A 16138-nucleotide genomic window follows, 5' to 3' on the forward strand; every position below is an offset into this window, starting at 1 on the left:
CTATCTTGAGTCAACTCAACCTGTATGCTCCCGAACGACATCATACAGCTAGAATTTCCTACACCTGCAAGGACGGAAGGCAAACTACAAACTATAGGTACAACCATATTCGATTCATGGCTATGCGGCTCAACGAAGTCTACGAATAGTTTGATTTCAAATTAACGGCAAACAATTTTCAACGACAATCCTATCGTTAATGTTATTGTAATGTTATTGTTGTACGTATATTTTTTACTTTGGAGTTTGGTGATTTTGTAAATAGATAAACAAGTACAAAATTTGCATTCCCTTGCTACTCAAGTAACTGATAAAAAATTATTCAAGGTTCTGATCAACGCAAAACCAATCATATTAAAAACCAATAAAATAGTTGCAGGTTAGCCGTCGCGTGGGCAATTTACAACCACCCTAATTTTGATTCTTGGGCTATCTTGCTCGGGTGAATCACTTTTAATCTTCCGTTAGCTCCTCATGATTGGTCTCAGTTAAGAGTAGTTGTGTGTGTTGTGAATTACACTGGTCCATAAATAGTTTCAAAAGTTTGTAATTTTTAGACACGTTTGGTATTTTTCTGGTTTTGAAAGTTTTTCTAGAACTTGATTGACATGAATAAAAGGTAGGTTTTCTAATTGTTGTCAAATTATGCTTAACAGTTCACTGAGGACCAATTGATTATGGTAAGAGCTGGTAAGGTAAGATTTAAATAAATGTCATATAAATACATATTTCTGTTGAGTAAAACAAAATATACCGTAGTTCTCCCTCGCTGTGGCTCTTGGAAACATTGTACACCATGACACATTGATGTCAGAATTATGTCACTTTGTGTACATACTCATCATCATTCTACTTATTTCCAACGTAAAGATTAAGACGGCATCCTACAATCTATAATATTAATACTTCGAACTCGTGGGCAATGCAGGGAAAGCCAGTACGTTTTGTCTTTAACTTTGCTTTACACGAGAAATCGCTTGCTCTTCTCACTGTTATGAGTATGTGTACGTTAATCTGCTGGGGAAAACCCCAGTGGTTCGATTAAAACGCCATTATTCGCAGTAAATTCTTCAAAGTGATCGCTAACAGTTTCAGTTTTGGATTAAAAATGAGTGTGAAAGGAACGATTCTTCAAATTCTGTTTGCTTTTGCATTGTGCTCAACTGTTCAAGGTAGACCGGTCTATGACGACTACTCTGGTAAGGCTAAAATAATTATGTTATAAGGACTGTAAAATTTATTTTCAAAATGTTTACCAAATTCTAAGACAATGAAGTTGAACAATACTTCGGGACAGAACCGGCCGTAATATCTACAACTACTAGAGCTACAACAACGTCAACTCCAACTCCAACTACCGCAGAAACTACAACCGAATACAAGTATAAAGAAATTGCCGAGGCATACACAGTAGAAGTTCCTCATTTGCATTCGATTCGACATGCTGCAGGAACGCTCTACTTTGAATTGCAGCCTGGTGAGGATCTCCAAAAGAAACTACTACAGGTTCAGCGAGATTCTTTTGATGTGGTAAACTCATATGCTCCGATCCAAGCAGTAGGAATGACGTTAACAAATCTTTGTATTTTACAGCCTTTCTCCAGAACACACCCTCCAAAACAGAACAACCGTCGTGTTGCTCCATCTAAGGACTAATTGACTTCTAGCTTTAATAAAGTTTAGACATATAAATAATTTACTCAAATATTCAATGAAATACATTCCAAGAAGATTGCGAACAAAAGAGAAACAGCTTCAATTACTGATTGTTTTAAAACAAGTTCATCAAATCATCGACTGAAGCACCATCAATACGTCTGCAGTTCGGGTGATGGCAGGCTATTCCGCTTCCCACTAAAGAATGACCACACTCACCCTCATCGTGCCACAATTTATAAGGCACACCATTAAGCGGAAAAATTTGCTGATTAAAAACATTTATTACTGTCGCGATGGGCACAGAGTACACACTCAACTGCTAATGCTTTTTGCTCGCGGTAGGAGCAAATAAATCGCGGTCGTGATTTAAATAAATGTCATATAAATAGGGGAGTGTCGTCGTGGTTGGGCCACGTTTTGGAATTTCGTTCAAAACTTTCGTTTCAAAAGGAATTTTGGAAACCTAAATATATCGTTGCAAAGGTCTAAGAATAAGGTATATTTCCGGAAAGTTTTGAACTGATTGCTTAAAAAATAAAAAAGTTAGAGGCATTTACGTGAAGACAAAAAACGTTGTCATAGTCTGGCCATGTTGTACAGGTTGGGCCACCGCAGAAAATCTAAGACATTCGTATTGAAATTCTGTATAGAGACATGAAAAGAATAAATTCCGCGAACTACGGCTCCTATAGGTACAAATACCGTATTTTTAATTGCATTTTTGCGAAATTTTGGCGATCTTGCAAAATCAATGTTGCTACAAACGCCTTTTCCGAAGTGTACAACTACAATGAAAAAAACAACAAAAATCTAGGTTTTTATCGTATTAATTTTGCTTCATTTCATCATATTTTACGTGACTGACATTCTCTAGTGATTATTGCGCTTCTGCGCTTAAAATTATAGTGGCCCAACCATGACTACTCAATTGGCCCGACCTGTACAAATAGCACTTTTCTAGTATTTCACCTTAGCCTTCCCAAACACCTTACTGGAGGTGATTTTTCTATAGTCTTCGTGTGCAGCACAACACACTTCATACATTTTCAAAATTTATCTCGATAATTGCATTTCATGAATCATTTCTTGACGAAAAGTTCATTGCGCCTGGAAAACTTGTTTTGTAAGATTTAGTCACTGAATTCAGTACGGGTGTTTTGAATACACGATTGAGACTCACAATATTGTGAAAAGTTAGCTATCACAGTAAGAAGTTTTACAATGGTTGTATCATAGATATCATGAGTTACTAAAACTGTAAAATCGTGATGGCCCGACCATAACAGTGGCCCGACGATAACGACAATACCCTACATATTTCTGTTGAGTAAAACAAAATGTACCGTGGTTCTCCCTCGCTGTGGCTCTTGGAAACATTGTACACCCCATCACACATTGCTGCCAGAATTATGTCACTTTGTGTCATGGGCGTAGCGCCGTGGGGGGGGGGGGGGGGTTAGGGGGTTCAGACGAAAATTTGTTCTGTACTTTCAAGCTTGAAATTTCACAGCCAGCTGTTTAGAGCACAGGAATATCAGCGGCCTAGAGCCGAGTTGGTTCTTGCTGTTTTAAGCACCATTCAACTCGATCTTGGGTTACTCGTCGCTCATTTCCCAGGCGTCTCTGAAGTCGCAGTTTTTTTATTTAAAAATTTTAAATGTTACTTTAGACCTGAACGAGCCATCTCGCACGTTGAGTCCCTCTGTTCTGGGTGCCGGTGGGGTTGTTGTGAAAAACTGTTTTCCTTAAGAGGCGAACCAGCCGAAGGCTGCAAACCTCTCTAATATAGAATAAAAAAACTGTTTTCCTTACGATCTGTCCGGTACACCGTGGTTTACCGATTTTCGCTACATGTACGTCTCCCCAAGCAGTATCTATTTATTTATTAAGTTTTTTTAATGGGGCTTTCAACCAGTGGCTGGTTCGCCCCAAAAGCAGTATCTATTACCCTTAATTCATGAACCACCGCTGCTCTTAGCTTTCAGCTTGTACTCTTCCAAATGTCGCAAAGGCAAAGGCAGTATTCAGTATTGTCAAATCTATAAAAACTATCGGTCTAGTGGGGGGTTCGTAGGGCGGCTTATGCCTTTTGATCGTAGCATTTTGCGCAGGGCAAAGCAGGTTCGATGACCTGTTTGCATACGCCGTTTGTTTTATCTGAGATTAAGTGCGACGGAATCTATTACTGGATTCTCTGCGAGATAAATAGCTTTGTTAAATGTAAGAAGATTAGAACAATGTAACGTCCGTATAAATAGAATACTGTTATCCGAGATAATTTAGTTGCGTCAAGTACGATCATGCGGTGTTTTATTCTGCCGAAAATTTGTCCTGTTTCGCTGTCCATTGAAAGCTGATACTATTCGTCTTCTGGCCCACAGGATAAGTTCAAAGATAGTGGGTATCGTTCTTTCGTCAGCTGCTGGTGCTGCTTTGTTCGGTCTGTAATTGCTGGTGCGGCTTTGTGCTGTTCGTAATTGGTGAGCAGCAACACCACTGGATCTTCTTATTTGTGTTGTCCACGGTTATCAGCGATCCCACATACGCAAACTCATCTACTACTTTTGATTAGTCGCCGTCAACGATTAGCGTCCGCGTAAAAACCACGTTCGTTTCGTTTGAGCTTCTGTCATTCATATATTTAATCTTCGACGCGTTTATTTTGGGCCGAATCCTCCTAGCCTCCGCTTTCAGTTTAGCGCAAATGGCCTCTGTAGTGGCAAAGTTTCTGGTTTTAATAGCAAAGTCACCTGCGTAGCCAAGAAATTTGCTGCCTTTACTGAAAACCAAACTGAAAACCGGTTCCGAAATCTGCTCGTAGGATCACTTCAAGAGCGAAGTTTAAAATCATGCAAGATAAGTTGTTAGCAGCACCTTCACTGCGTCTCGAAGAGACTCGATCCGATGGACTCTAACAGTCTCTCCCAGGCGAGATTCGAACATACGACGTATCTCAATGCCAAGTTGAAAAGTAGTAAGAAGCGTAGAGGGAAAAAGGGGTGAAAACACACCGACACACCGAAGCACGGATAATAAGCAGTTCGCTCACTCTATAGCGATACTGCATTAACAACGAAGTGCGGAACAACACCTGGATAAGATCACAATAGATCAAAATGGTGGTCGTAGTGATAATATCCACACACATAACATACAAAAAAATCCCAATGCCAACTGGGAGGCAAAATTTTTACATTTGGCTTCTATTATTTCAATGTTATCTTTTTAGTCAAACACTCAATTTCAACCAAAATAGCTTTTAACTGAAAATAATTCCCCATTTCCTGAATAAACTCCTTACGGTTAGGCTGTCAGATTTTTTTTGTAAACCTAAACTAATCAATAATAATTGAACCGAAACGGTTGGTACGAGACGTCCCCGTTTCTTTCTCCCCTGTTGATTCAGAAATGTATTTATGTATGAATAAATTATTCACACAAGATTCATTTCACAGAATCGTCTTTGCGGCAATGCTTCACAGTTGGCCTGGCCGATTTGACTTTTGTGATATATCTAGGATATTTTACAAATGTCAATACCAGAGCTGCCATAAATACAGATATTTGTGCGTGCATAAATTTGGGACCCTACCGTTTTCTCCGGAGTATTTTATTTTCTTGATCTAATTTTTTAAATAACATAAACAGTTTATGGAGTACTTTAAAATTCAGGAACCTTAGTAGAGCCAGAAATCACAGTAACTGAAATAATTGATGGGTCCCAAATTTATGCATGCACAAATATCTGTATTTGTGGCAGCTCTGGTCAATACTGACAAGAAAATAGTTTGAAATATTTCTAAGATAAGAAATAATTTTAACTATTTCCAGGAATCCTTTATAGTGGCTGTGATAGTATTAATAAGATAAGATAAGATAAGATACTCATCATCATTCTACTCATTTCCAACGTAAAGATTAAGACGGCATCCTACAATCTATAATATTAATACTTCGAACTCTTGGGCAATGCAGGGAAAGCCAGCATGTTTTGTCTCTAACTTTGCTTTACACGAGAAATCACATTGCTCTTCTCACTGTTATGAGTAGGGTAAATGATTTTGAATGGACCTAGTCGAATTCTGATCTTGAATGGACCTATTTTTAAATAAGAATTTTAGGACATACTTATCAAGTCTTTGTACTGTATTTTACTTTTATGTTTATCTTTAATCATTTCTGAACGTAAATATACTAAAATTGAATTAAAATTATAGCCAAAACCGCGTATTTAAAAGTAGCTGTTTTTCAGTGTTTTGGCAGTCACCATAGTGTATTTTCAAACTGTTACTACGCGGAACCCTTCTGGTTTGAAATAAAACAATACTCTTAAAATGATGCTAAAATATGTGTAATTTCAATTTAGGTATTTAAAAGTTCAGTAAAACCAGTAAAATCTTCAAATTCCTTAAAAATGTTAACCCCCTTTTGTGATCTTGAATGGACCTTAGAATGAACCAAAAGGAATCAAAAATTTTTTTTCATGAACGAATAACGTCCTGTATTTTCCATAGAAATACAGCAATAAATTAGCTTAAGTTTTGACAAAACTCAGATATGGGGGCATCCATAAAGTACGTCACGCTTATAAGGGGAGGGGGGTTGACCTAATCGTGACGATTTGTGATGTAGGGGGGAGGAGGGGTATGAAGTTATGTGACGTCACACGAAAAAAAATCAAATGGAAAATTTATTCAAGACATTATAATTTACTATTGAAGGCTTCTATAAAATTAACGTACTGATGAATTTTAAAACAAATAGTTAAATTTTTTTAATGAAAACTTTTTCTTAACACGTATGTGTGAACAGGACTCATTTATTCTTCTATGTAGTATGAGCTCTCCATTAAGGCTTTACAGAATATGCAGTACACCGCTGAAGAGCTGCTTGAGTACCGTGCTGTCTAAAAGATTTTTGCAACCCCAAATAGCAGTCGCATGAACTCCTGAGGGGCTACGGGGTGCTACCAGATACCCATGGCAATGTTTTCCCTTGATATTCGTGCTGAACTCAATCGATGAGCATAAACTCATACCGAAATTCCACGGGTGCTTTTAAGGTTTTTCGGTATAATTTATACTGTCCCTCACTCAAAAGCTCTCTGAAGGATAAAGGTTATGCCACTTACGGATTAAATTTCGTATCTAAGGTAGTGTTGAATGATTGCACGATTGAATAAATACACAAAATGACAAAATCCGTCAGAAAAGTTCTTCCAAGGCACGTTGCTGCAAGACGTTAGTAGGAAGTCCTGATTCTTTCAACTAGGTCAGACGAATTTGAGTGGATGGATGTAAGGGACGTCGATATGCGCGAAACATTAATCGACGACACATCAGCGACTTCTGAAGCGCATCCGATCACCTTCAAAATCCGTGAATCGATGACTTATAAGCTTGAAAATAATCCTTTTTTTATTTGCTGACATTCATTTGATAGCTTTAAATAAAAAGGTTGGAATGAATATTTGTTTTTTTGTTGTGAAGAGGGGCGGGGGGTTGCCCTGACGTGACGTACTCTCTCAGGGGGGTCACGAATGTGTGACGAAATGTGTCAAGAAGGGGAGGGGGGTTTGATTTTGGTCAAAATATGCGTGATGTACTAAATGGATGTCGCCAAGAAATAGTCTAAACACGTTAATCAAGCATATAGGCATATACCAAAGCTTCGAAACACCTTTAGCACGCTCACCGAAAAGCCTAATGCCAATAAAAATCAACCGGCTCCTGTAGTCACAAAACCAGACTCGTCTGAGTAAAAAGAAGCAGCCACTTCTGATTGTTAAGAACGCCAACTTCGTCACCCTGGTGAAACTCTGCGATGCCCAACCGACCTACAAAATTACCCGGTTTGGCAATAAAATCCTCTTTGCGCAATAAATTCCATATAAATGTGTCAAAAATTGAATAACTACCACTAATCAACGAATTTTTCATGATTGCAACGGTTTTATGTTCAAAATGTTCGACAGGGGCTGTCGCAAACCTTTTGAATCTTTGCAGTAAGACGTAGTCCTACGTCAGTAAAAATCTTATCTTTCGAAATATTCAGTAAACAAAAACTCGAATTCCCGCTTTACTTGATAAACTGCGTATAATACAAGTTATTTTATGTAAATTTTTATGACGTGGAAATCGTTTTAACCATATCTGAACAACAGGTAATAATAAATTTCCAATGTACAAATGATACACACAGAAACATACACAACACATACCAAAACATTGAAACATTGTTCAATTGTTAGGCTGAAATTAAAACATAAAAACAAGACCCTCGGCGACTGGGACCGATTCCATATTTTTCAAACGACTTTCATACCTTTCTAACGGTATATAAGAAAGGTAAAACCTGTTCAACCTTGTGGCCTATTAATAAATAGCAGTAGTATAGTTGTAGTATTGAAAAAAAAAATATTTGTTATTATTTTGTTCATTTACATGGAAGAAACTACGACGATCCTAATTTAGGTCCATTCAAAAATCAGAAATAGGTCCATTCAAGATCATTTTGGGTCCATTCAAGATCAAAAAAAAGCTTTGACAAAAAACGATAGACCGTCATCCGGGGCGAGATTGTGCCAAAAAAGTATATATTTTTGTTCTTTAGCTCATTATACACACAATTTAGGAACTAAGTTAATTTCAAACCTGTCAATATATACTAAATTGTTCAATAAACAACTACCGTAGAGATGGTTTAGTTACAATGAAACCTAATTTTACTAGAAGTGCATGAACTTTGGCACAATCTCACCCCTTCTAGGGGGTGACATTGTGCCAAAAACATAAAGTTAGGCTAAAAATCTAAACAGTGAACATTAGCATGTTTATAAACAATACACATAAATATCAGTATAAAGTAGTTCACATGGGGCCGTCCATGAACTAAGTGGACTATTAGGGGCAGGGGGTCAGCCAAAAACAACGCACCATACAAAAAGCATGAACGAAAATAACCCGGAGAGGCCTGAAATAATTAAAAATGAGTTCGTAGTCAATGGACAGTCTTTATATAGCCAGTAGCGTTTCTAGGGTTAACAATGGAGAGATATATGAAGGGGTGTATCCTAAGGGGGCATACCTATTTGATCATTTAACAAAAGTAACCATTACTTCGTTCGAGAACCCGCGGCCGCAAAACATGTGGCCTATCCCACCCCCCTCTCCCCTCCTTAAAACTGGCAGTTTATACACGGTATAATATATTCGTCTTATATTAGAGCGTTTATTCATCATTCTGAAATTTCCAGAGAAAAAGTAAAAATTAGTTTAAATTATTTAGCAGACCTATGATGCTGTTTCCTCAAAAATTGATGATGCAATTTAATCTGTCAAAATATTGTGCTCAATAGTAAAGAATGTGAGTGTGCTGGTATATACTGACGTATTTTTGTTGTGTATGTGAAATCCACAAATTGGATCGATCATTTTGGCTTGGCACAATCTCACCCCCGTGAAGCTCGAAAAGTACAAAGTTTCGAAAAATATTATTTTCGTAGTCAAAACTTATCCAACGCATAATATTCTTTCAATACATTGTAAATGATTAGTTTATATACCTTCAAGATAGCAAGTTGATGCGATTTCTTGTTTGGGTTGGTTTATGCGGGACATTTTTTACAAGCGTTATTTCCGCGTATTTTTGATCGCGAACTTTGAAACCCTGTTTAGGCTAAATAGTTTGCTAAAATTATCTGTGTTCCTTTCTAAGTTATGAATAAATATGTTGTGTTCATCATCATTTTGAATTGAGGACACCAGTTTCTATAGATATAATAAATTTTCACAAATAAACATTTTTGGTTTTTGGCACAATCTCACCCCGGATGGCGGTATTTAATAAAACTTTCATCAAATAAACTTTTTTAAAGTACTGATAATGTAGAAAAAAGGTGCTACTTTCCAACAAATAGTAACATCACCACATATTATTTATTAATGATCAGTAAATTAAGCAGGAGTGTGAGTGGTGGTGTTAAAAAGCGATAAATAGGTCCATTCAAGATCAATTACCCTATGTGTAAGTTAATCTGCTGGGGAAAACCCCAGTGATTCGATTAAAACGCCATTATTCGCAGTAAATTCTTCAAAGTGATCGCTAACAGTTTCAGTTTTGGATTAAAAATGAGAGTAAAAGGAAAGATTCTTCAAATTCTGTTTGCTTTTGCCTTGTGCTCAACTGTTCAAGGTAGACCGGTCTATGACAACTACTCTGGTAAGGCTTAAAATAATTATGTTGTAAGCACTGTAAAATATTTTTGAAATTTTTACTAAATTCTAAGAAAATGAGGCTGAACAATACTACGCGGCAGAACCAGCCGTAATATCTACAACTACTAGAGCTACAACAACGTCAACTTCAACTCCAACTCCAACTACCGCAGTAACTACAACCGAATACAAGTATAAAGAAATTACCGAGGCATACACGGTAGAAGTTCCTCATTTGCTTTCGATTCGACATGCTGCAGGAACGTACTACTTTGAATTGCAGCCTGGGGAGGATCTCCACAAGAAACTACTACAGGTTCAGCGTGATGTTTTTGATGTGGTAAACTCATATGTTCCGATCCAAGCAGTAGGAATAACGTTAACAAATCTTTGTATTTTGCAGCCTTTCTCCAAAACACACATCCCTCGTGTTGCTCCATCTAAGGACTAATTGACTTTTAGCTTTAATAAAGTTTAGACATATAAATAATTTACTCAAATATTCAATGAAATACATTCCAAGAAGATTGCGAACAAAAGAGAAACAGCTTCAATTACTGATTGTTTTAAAACAAGTTCATCAAATCATCGACTGAAGCACCATCAATGCGTCTGCAGTTCGGGTGATGGCAGGCTATTCCGCTTCCCACTAAAGAATGACCACACTCACCCTCATCGTGCCACAATTTATAAGGCACACCATTAGGCGGAAAAATTTGCTGATTAAAAACATTTATTACTGTCGCGATAGGCACAGAGTACACACTCAACTGCTAATGCTTTTTGCTCGCGGTCCGCATCCATAAAATCGGCGAAAAGATTAAATTTATGCAATGCTCACTTACGCCACCCGTTGTAACGGTCTTCGCCTTCTGTTCTGGCCAAGGATTCGGTTGTAATATGTCCCACCAGTAGACGCGGAAAACCGCGATGCCATAGGATGCTTAGAGCCGGAGTCGAAAAAAAACAAAACTTTTCGACAAACAGTTCTCGCGAATGCACACTGGCGGTATCAGGAACATAAACTTGAAGGCTGAGCACTATGAACAATTAAATCAATGATTTTGAGACCGGGGATTTTTACATTTATTTAGAAAAATGACAGACGATGAAATCAGTTTTTCAACCTATTAATTGTTCCAAAAATTTCAATGAGCTGTACTACGATCTAAATTTGATTGAAACTAAAATGTCATTTCCGGACAACGATGCGTCCTGCTAAATCAGAATATACAAGTCGCAAACGTAGTCCCGCGAATCGTGGCGTAAACAACCCAACAAGAACCCTCGTTCCGTTCCATGTTCGTCTTTTCGCAGTGTTTCATCACATCACATACGGCGTACCTACACGTACGGTCTGCGAAATCGCGCCTCGAGAGCTCGACTTCAGAGACAGTCCAATAAATTTGGTGACCCCGCGGTAGCGCCGGTTTCGGCTGCTGCGTCTGGCCATGATTTACAGTGAACCAGGCGGAGAAAAACCAGAAGGACATTCGAATAAAACTTACAAGTTCGCGATGCTCTTTATTAAATATTTTTATAGTGGATTTTTTGTGGTTTTCTGGCAGCTCCTGGGCTGGACTGGGTGCACACCACTTGGACCGCGTAGTGGTGGGTTTCGTTTTTTACGACATAAGAGCGGGTGAATGCTCAAAACCGTTTGTTCCTGCTGCACTTGTTGTTATTGTTGTTGTTGTTGTTTGACTCGAGTATCGTGAGACGCGATGCCTTTGGCTGTACGGTTGTAAATTCAATTGTACGAAAAACACCACATCATTCCATAGAAGTAAAATGACATATTCTTGCAGCTAAGAAGAAAAAGCATGCACCATCGAATCTAAATTTCTTTGAAAAACGGCAACAAAAGTATTCGTTTTTTGCAATACAAAATTATTTTTTTTGATAACGATAGCCTTTTCCAATAGACGAAAGAACGGTAGAAGTATAAAATCAAATTTATAGTATCCAAATAACGGAATAAAGCATGAAGGGACAAGAGCGGAAATAAAACTACTTAAGGAGAAGTCATTAAAGCAACGCTTATTAAGTTTGTATAACGTTCCTTTTTAATCAAGACCCAGTTCGCTGTGATTCAGCGGTTCGACAATATTTGCGAATCACAGGGCCTGGGCAAAAATGTTGAGTTCGAATCTGGTTATGCTTGGCTCTAATCATAGCTTGATTCGATCCGCGGATTAATGATGATGATGAACATGAGCATTGCCATAGTTTTAATCACAACAGAAAACCTACTGAACGTAATTATTTTTGTCCAGTTAAATGTTTAACTAATTTTGATTGCATTCAAATCTGAGAGGCAATAAAATTTCGAAAATAACTACCCACATTCAAAGCCCGTTTACTTTTGGAACGCGACGGTGCTCGGAAAATCCACCAACCGGAACATTCAAACGATGCCGTCGATGGTGAAAACTGCCAGCCTCACGCGGATCCAATGGAGTCCTTTGGTGTATAGCGAATAACGATGTGAATTATATCGAGCAACTACACGCAGTTGTATGTACGACCTACCCGTTAGCCATTAACGTTGACGGTGCCGTATCGATGTGCTGCTGTACGGTTCAAGCCATCCTAACGCAGTCCTATCCCGACCGAGCTTCATGTCAAAGTGCCAGTGGAAATAAATGAGCTACACATTGCTTGTTTATGATTGTTACAATCTGAAAGCTAAACTAGTTTTAATGGAGGCATTTGCTTTCACCTTTACAAGAACCAACCACGACTGTAAGCTACAGTTGGTTGTATGATTCCAGCTATTTGACAATTTTTTAGAGATCTGCTAGAGTCAATAATTATTCTGTTTTCTTTTTTTGTACCAACTCGTAGAAATATCAATCTGACTAAAACATCACAAACTATATTACATCATAGGCAGTGTTTTCCGAATTGACCTTACAAACCCTTTTGCCCTACTCCCAACATTTGTCGGCGTCCCTATAATAGACAACAGAACTCCACGATAATCCCATATCGCCATCATTGAAGAGAACAGTTAGATAGTATAAAGATGACATTAGAGTGGGAAACGAATGGCTTTTCCTGCGTTGTATTTCGCAAAATTCACTAACGTTTCTTATCGAGTCGGTGGCAAGACCGCCGGAAACTGTGGAACATAAAGATTGGAGCCAACTTTACTAACCAATTCGCACCATATTATTGAAGTAAATTACATGAAACAAATAATTCGTAAATATCGCATTTCACCCAACAAAGAAACATTGGTGCATATGTTTAAGCCTCAACCTAATGAATGAAGACTTGTAAGAGCAATTAACTGCTGTCAAAGTTGACTATTCAATCAAAAAACATACGGTACAATACCCCGGTACCCATTTCGAATTGCAAAATTAACCTCTCGAAATTCGAATCAAGCAAAAAGTTCCTTCGTTTTCATGTACAGCAGTGACACGCAATTCAAAAGTCATCTTTCGCTGAAAAGTTTTCCTATTGTTTGCACTGTTTCCTGTGCACAAATGAGAACGAAATAAGCAAGATGCAAAAAGCAAAAAAAAAATAGAAACTTTCCGCCAACATTAAAATTGCCTAGTCTGCACATACAATTACGTTTCATTTCGCTCGCGAAAACTTTCACCGACCTTTTTGGCCGTACTCGTATTGTCTTATTTGCGAGGGGGTATTTCTGGTTAAAAGTTTGACTGGTACATAGGGCTTCCCCCCAGTGCATGCAGCCGCCCGTCATAGGTGTAATTTACATTAGAGTCGCGCGTGCTGCATTCTACTTCAACGTCGGAGCAGCAAAAAAAGAAAGTTCAGGCTTGTTTGACAGAAACAAGTTTTAGTGAGACTGATTTTTTCGACTGAACAACGTTACTTATAGATAATTTGAACATGAAATAAAACTTTAAATTCATTGAAGGAACATAAGACAAAATCAAATTAAAATAACACCAAAATGACAATGAACTGATACAGAAACGGTGAACACAGAAATGGTTCAAGAATAATATAAAAATTTTACCATACAAGAATGAAATGAAAAAATCAAATCAAATGATACAAAAAAAACGAATAGAAAATAATTCAGATATGATACAAAATCTATACGAAAATGGCAAAAAATGATACAAGAAATAATACTAATATACCATAATACCCATGAAACCCATAAGCAATAGATCAATCACTTGCTGGCATTATTTTCTGCACGTTACTGTATATTAGCTTTTTAACTGCATAACTCTTATTAGAGAGGGTTAGCAAAGCACAGAGAACAGATTAACAGGCTCGAAGGAAGTAATCGATTTTTTGCGTGTAAAATCTGTCGGTAGCGCACTCCAGAAATAGTTTGCCAAACGCATCGAAAAATATCCATGTACCTTTATCAATATTTCTTTGTGCTGGAGTTACAAAGCAGCGGTGGCAGCGACATCAAGATTTAGTTTGCCACTTACAGCTCGAGGGGTGCTCTATTGAAGGATTACTCGTAGATTACATAAAAACCTTTTACACACTTTTTGTCAATTACCTGGTAGTCTGTTCTCTGTGAGTAAAGTATCCGTATATTTTGCCGAAGTAGTTTTTAAGTAGCATATAAGGTGACTTAATGCTTGTTGGCTTGCATATGTAAGAAAGGAGACACAAAGAGAATCTCTCATTTGCACATTGAACCTTTTGAAATGTTGCTCGTCAAATATTATTTTAAAAGAAAGGTACAAAAATGACACAAAAAATATCACAAAAATGGTACATAAATAATAGAGAGTAAGTAGTAATAGCTATCAGCGTTTTTTGGACGTGTTTAATTAAAAATGGGTTGGTCACAGACGGATCTGCATATATTTTGTTTCGAGTATCGCGGCATAACGCTACTCACAAGGAACTTTGCGGCGTAACAGTATGCCGGCCTTCGCCGACAGCACAAGGATTCATAAAGACTTATCAGGCGGGCTACATGGGGGCTCACGACGCTGCGGATCAAATTTTTACCACCCGACAGATCTTACAGAAATGTCGGCAGTACAACGCGCTCACGCATCACACCATAATTGATTTCAAAGCAGCGTACGATACAGTCAATCGAGACCAGCTAAGGCAGATTTTCTGTTTCCGGACGAACTGACGCGACTGATCAGAGCTACACAGGATCGAGAGGGAGGTTTGTTTCGTGCGCATCTCGGGGACACGATCAAGTTCTTTCGAGATGCAGCGAGTGTTGACACATCGCTCCGGCGTATTCTGCATGCTATTCAATATCGCTCTTGGGGGGGAGAACCGATGTGCGGACATAGAAACGAGAGGCATGATTTTCACTGAAGGTAACCAACTCATAGGCGTCAGGCAGGCATAGGCAGATGACATTGATATCATAGCCAGGAACCTTGCGATGGCGGAGGCAATTTATGTCGGACTGAAAGCAGGAGTCTAGGAAGATTGTGTTAAAAACAAATGTGACGAAAACCAATCACACGAAAGGAGTTCTTGCACAGACAATAACCATTGACAGCGATAAACTAGAAGTGGTAGAGGTACGCCGTCATACGAAGCCGACAAAACCCACAAAACATTTACTAGACCGGTGGTTCTTCATGGACTTGAAGCTGTGACGCTGTTCACAGAGGACATACACACCCTTGCCGTGTTCGAGCAGAAAGTACTGCGGACAATATTTGGCAAAGTACACCCTGAAAGCGGTGAATGACGCAAGTGTATGGCTCACGAGCTATAGACACTACTTGCAGAGATTCCCATCGTAACTTCTAGCAAAAGTTGGTAGGCAACAGTTGACCGGGCACGCCGGAAGAACCGTGGTCCAATGTTGCACCCCTGTGGTACGCCAGAGGCTTTGCTGAATGCATCGTAAGACACGGACCCGATCTCAGCCCATACACTTCAGCCTACGCACAGCCTACGGTGTGTTTGGTACGAGTGTAGCAGGAGAGGATAATCCCAGTTTCTCAGACCTTGCATCAATTTGTACTCCTTCGTTCATGTTACGGAGGCAGAAAGAGACGCAATCCACAAGATTCGAAGAAAGTGAAAGTTTTGGGACATGCTGGTCTGAAAAGATAATAGTGTTGACAGCTAACGAACAAAGTGACGTTCTCGATTATCTCGAGTACTTTAGAGCTTAACAAATTCGATAGTTTTGCAAGGTTGCGCTTATCATCTTTGTTGTGTAGAGGGAACATAACTGAATCTTTCCATTGGCTGGTAAATGGCTGAATAATGCGTACCGTCGGTGCCTTGTGCACGTTTAGGCATAAAATAGACCCTACAGTGGT

General features: G+C 38.5%; 3 protein-coding genes across 4 annotated transcripts in view; 2 read left to right on the forward strand and 1 right to left on the reverse strand.

The window, feature by feature from the left end:
* Window positions 1–16138, reverse strand: part of LOC128737701 (uncharacterized) — a 378170-nt gene that overhangs the window by 298797 nt on the left and 63235 nt on the right. The gene's annotated exons all lie outside the window — the stretch shown is intronic.
* On the forward strand, window positions 1067–1741 carry LOC128737703 (uncharacterized). Its single transcript, XM_053832399.1, has 3 exons — window positions 1067–1199; window positions 1268–1530; window positions 1594–1741. The coding sequence occupies exons 1-3, from the start codon at window positions 1109–1111 to the stop codon at window positions 1654–1656; spliced, it is 417 nt and encodes a 138-aa protein (XP_053688374.1). The 5' UTR covers window positions 1067–1108; the 3' UTR covers window positions 1657–1741.
* Window positions 9769–10404, forward strand: LOC128737704 (uncharacterized). The gene is made up of 3 exons (XM_053832400.1): window positions 9769–9879; window positions 9947–10215; window positions 10279–10404. The coding sequence occupies exons 1-3, from the start codon at window positions 9789–9791 to the stop codon at window positions 10324–10326; spliced, it is 408 nt and encodes a 135-aa protein (XP_053688375.1). The 5' UTR covers window positions 9769–9788; the 3' UTR covers window positions 10327–10404.

Source organism: Sabethes cyaneus, chromosome 2, assembly GCF_943734655.1.
Source record: "Sabethes cyaneus chromosome 2, idSabCyanKW18_F2, whole genome shotgun sequence".
NCBI classification, from domain to species: domain Eukaryota; kingdom Metazoa; phylum Arthropoda; class Insecta; order Diptera; family Culicidae; genus Sabethes; species Sabethes cyaneus.

Coding starts and splice junctions, on each gene's coding strand:
- LOC128737703 (XM_053832399.1), top strand. CDS start 1,109: ATGAGTGTGAAAGGAACGATTCTTCAAATTCTGTTTGCTTTTGCATTG. Junction 1,200..1,267: donor GGTCTATGACGACTACTCTG/GTAAGGCTAAAA, acceptor CCAAATTCTAAG/ACAATGAAGTTGAACAATAC. Junction 1,531..1,593: donor AGCGAGATTCTTTTGATGTG/GTAAACTCATAT, acceptor TGTATTTTACAG/CCTTTCTCCAGAACACACCC.
- LOC128737704 (XM_053832400.1), top strand. CDS start 9,789: ATGAGAGTAAAAGGAAAGATTCTTCAAATTCTGTTTGCTTTTGCCTTG. Junction 9,880..9,946: donor GGTCTATGACAACTACTCTG/GTAAGGCTTAAA, acceptor CTAAATTCTAAG/AAAATGAGGCTGAACAATAC. Junction 10,216..10,278: donor AGCGTGATGTTTTTGATGTG/GTAAACTCATAT, acceptor TGTATTTTGCAG/CCTTTCTCCAAAACACACAT.